The following is a 3,610-nucleotide window of genomic DNA, read 5'->3' on the forward strand; positions in this document are numbered from 1 at the left end:
AATACAGGTATGGGGCCCACCTGGAGCTGCGGGGGCTGCGCCCAGACCAGGCAGGCACCTACCACTGCAAAGCATGGAATGACGCAGGCGCTGTACGCTCTGGTATCGCCCGGCTCACTGTGCTTGGTGAGCACCCTCTCCCACCTCCCCCGCCCACCCTGAGCAAGTTCTAACTCAACCCCAAATGGAGCCCCAATGTCAGACTGATCTTTGACCTTGCTGAGTCCAATCCCAGGCCCTCACTGAGCCCCTGACCCCAGCCCAGGCTCCCGCCCTTGGTCTCCGATAGAGTCCTCCCCCTTACCCTTATCTGGCTGATTTCTTGCTCCCCAGCCCCGGGACAGCCCGCCTGCAACCCCCGGCCTCTTGAGCACCTGATCAAACTCCCAGATGACTGCGGTCAGCCCGGCAGTGGCCCCGCCTACCTGGATGTGGGCCTCTGCCCTGGCACCCTCTGCCCCAGCCCTGTAGGCTCAAGTACCCGGTGTGGGGATGCAGGCTCCCGCTGCTGCTCCGTGCGCCGCTTGGAGAGCAGGGAGATCCACTGCTCCACCTATGTCCTCCCTGTCAAGTTGGTGGCAGAATGTGGCTGCCAGAAATGTCTGCCCCCTAGAGGGCTGGTCCGGGGACGCGTGGTGGCTGCCGACTCAGGGGAGCCCCTGCGCTTTGCCCAGATCCTGCTGGGCCGGGAGCCCATCGGATTCACCTCCTACCAGGGTGACTTCACTATTGAGGTGCTGCCCTCTACCCAGAGGCTGGTAGTGACTTTTGTGGATCCCAGCGGCGAGTTCATGGACACTGTCAAGGTCTTGCCTTTTGACCCTCGAGGTGCTGGTGTGTACCACGAGGTCAAGGCTATGCGGAAGAAAGCCCCCATCATCTTAGATGCCAGCCAGAGCAACACGCTCCCCCTGGGGGAGCTGGAAGAGGAGCTCCCTTTGGGAGAGCTGGTCCTCCCTCCTGGAGTCTTCCGCAGAGCGGACGGAGAACCCTATGCAGGGCCTGTGGAAGCCCGGGTGACCTTTGTGGACCCCCGAGATCTCACGTCGGCGGCCGCCGCCCCCAGTGACCTGCGCTTCGTGGACAGTGATGGCGAGCTGGCCCCGCTGCGCACCTATGGCATGTTTGCGGTGGACCTCCGGGCCGCCGGCTCCGCTGAACAGCTGCAGACCGGGCCCGTGTCTGTGCGTGTGGCTGCCGGCCAGATCCGCATGGCGGGCCACATGGAGGCTCTCAAGCTGTGGTCGCTGAACCCTGACACGGGCTTGTGGGAGGAGGAGAGTGGCTTCCAGAGAGAGGGATCGGCAGCCTCAAGGGTTCGCAGGGAGGAGCGGGTCTTCCTGGTGGGCAACGTGGAGATCCGAGAGCGGCGTCTATTCAACTTGGACGTGCCTGAGCGCCGCCGTTGCTTTGTGAAGGTGCGCGCCTACGCCAATGACAAGTTCGTGCCCAGTGAGCAGGTGGAGGGCGTGGTGGTCACTCTGGTCAACCTGGAGCCCGCACCTGGGTTCTCGGCCAATCCGCGTGCCTGGGGCCGGTTCGACAGCTCAGTCACCGGCCCCAACGGCGCCTGCCTCCCTGCCTTCTGCGACGCGGACAGGCCCGATGCCTACACGGCCCTGGTCACAGCCACCTTGGGCGGAGAGGAGCTGGAGCCCGCCCCCTCACGGCCGCGCCCTCTTCCGGCCACTGTGGGCGTGTCCCAGCCCTACCTGGACAAGCTGGGGTACCGCCGCACCGACCACGATGACCCTGCCCTCAAACGCAATGGCTTCCATATCAACCTTGCTAAACCCAGGTCTGGCGACCCCGCCGAGGGCAATGGCCCTGTGTACCCATGGCGCAGCCTGCGGGCATGCCAGGAGGCTCCAGTGAACGCCAGCCACTTTCGCTTCGCGCGCGTAGAGGCGGACAAGTATGAGTACAACGTGGTCCCCTTCCGTGAGGGTGCGCCGGCCTCCTGGACCGGAGATCTCCTGGCTTGGTGGCCTAACCCGCAGGAATTCCGGGCCTGCTTCCTCAAAGTGAAGATCCAAGGTCCGCAAGAGTACATGGTCCGCTCCCACAACGCCGGGGGCAGCCATCCACGTACCCAGGGCCAGCTCTACGGGCTGCGGGATGCCCGCAGTGTCCGAGACCCCCAGCGCCCTGGAACTTCTGCTGCCTGCGTGGAGTTCAAGTGCAGCGGAATGCTGTTCGACCAGCGACAGGTGGACAGGACGCTGGTGACAATCATGCCCCAGGGCAGCTGTCGTCGCGTGGCTGTCAATGGGCTCCTGCGAGATTACTTGACCCGGCACCCCCCACCTGCCCCCACGGATGACCCGGCTGCCTTTGCCATGCTGGCCCCGCTGGACCCTCTGGGTCACAACTACGGTGTCTATACGGTCACTGACCAGAGCCCAAGGCTGGCCAAGGAGATCGCCATTGGCCGCTGCTTTGATGGCTCCTCTGATGGTTTCTCTAGGGAGATGAAGGCTGACGCGGGCACAGCTGTCACCTTCCAGTGCAGAGAGCCATCTGCTAGCCGGCCCAGCCTCTTCCAGAGGCTGCTGGAGTCCCCAGCAACAGCACTTGGTGACATCCGCAGGGAGATGAGTGAGGTGGCCCAGGCACAGGCTCAAGGTGTGGTGGGTCCCCTCCGTGCCCGCCGGGGCAGAGCCTGGCAGTGATCTGGTCCCCAGCCTTGCTCCTCTGCCTTGCTCCAGACTCCTCTATTTCCAGGAAGTCTCACCCCCTTCTCCAAATGTCCCCCGCACCAGCCCAGTCAAGTCCGATGGTGGAAATGCCAGGCAGGCGACTATTGCTGTGTGACATTAAATGGAGTTCGAGTTTGTCCTGGCTGTGGGAGCCAGCATCCTGGGAGACTGCTGAGGCTGGAGGGTATCACTCCCAGCTCACATGCTAGCTATGATTTCAATTGTATTTAGATCCTGAATTCAAATATTATGCCCCTTGGGATTTCTGACCTTTGGCCTAAAGGCCCCTGTGTGTCGCTGATCTGGGTGCTTTATTGGGTCATCTGCCCCAAGCTTTATTCTTGGGGTTATTTATTGAGACAAAGCCTGTGGGGCTGGTCATGGGGGTGAGTGGTGGGTTCAGGCCCAGTGAAGGCCTGCGGAAGGGGCGTCTTGTCTCTGGGGCTGGGCAGCACAATTCTCACATTTGGTGCTTAGAAACCTCCGAGAAGTCAGGGCAGGGAATCGATTAAAGATGCTTCATTTTCAACTCATCGTGTCAGTCTTGGGGAGCGAATGATGGAGGCTGCAACTACTGACCCAAACACACCTTGGCAGAAACAGGCTCCAAACACACATGGACACTCATGTGCAAGCAGCTCAAGGGCCCTCACAAGGCCCCGATGTGCCTTTTGCAGAGGTGTGGGCCCCAGCTGAGGCAAGCAGAAGTGTCTGTGACACGTGTGTGCAGAACCGAGTCGTGAGTGGCCAGAGCCTGTGCAGCCCTGACCGCTGAACGCAGTAGCAACTGCTATCCATCCTGGCCTCCTCAGTGCCTGGCTGCGGGCAGTGCGGAGCCTGTGCAGCCCTGACCGCTGAACACAGTAGCAACTGCTATCCTGGCCTCCTCAGTGCCTGGCTGCGGGCAGTGC

The 3,610-nt window shown here is 62.1% G+C and overlaps 1 protein-coding gene across 1 annotated transcript in view; it reads left to right on the plus strand.

Moving 5' to 3' along the window:
• CILP2 (cartilage intermediate layer protein 2) overlaps nt 1-3,207 on the plus strand; it is an 8,062-nt gene extending 4,855 nt beyond the window's left edge. The window contains exons 7-8 of the mRNA XM_006904412.2: nt 1-126; nt 334-3,207. The exon at nt 1-126 is cut by the window's left edge and continues 38 nt beyond it. Of these exons, the coding sequence (XP_006904474.1) occupies nt 1-126; nt 334-2,672 (2,465 nt within the window). The 3' untranslated portion in view covers nt 2,673-3,207. The remainder of the gene's footprint in view (nt 127-333) is intronic.
• Nucleotides 3,208-3,610: the final 403 nt, after the last annotated feature.

This window comes from Pteropus alecto, unplaced genomic scaffold (genome assembly GCF_000325575.1).
Source record: "Pteropus alecto unplaced genomic scaffold, ASM32557v1 scaffold160, whole genome shotgun sequence".
In the NCBI taxonomy this organism is placed as follows: domain Eukaryota; kingdom Metazoa; phylum Chordata; class Mammalia; order Chiroptera; family Pteropodidae; genus Pteropus; species Pteropus alecto.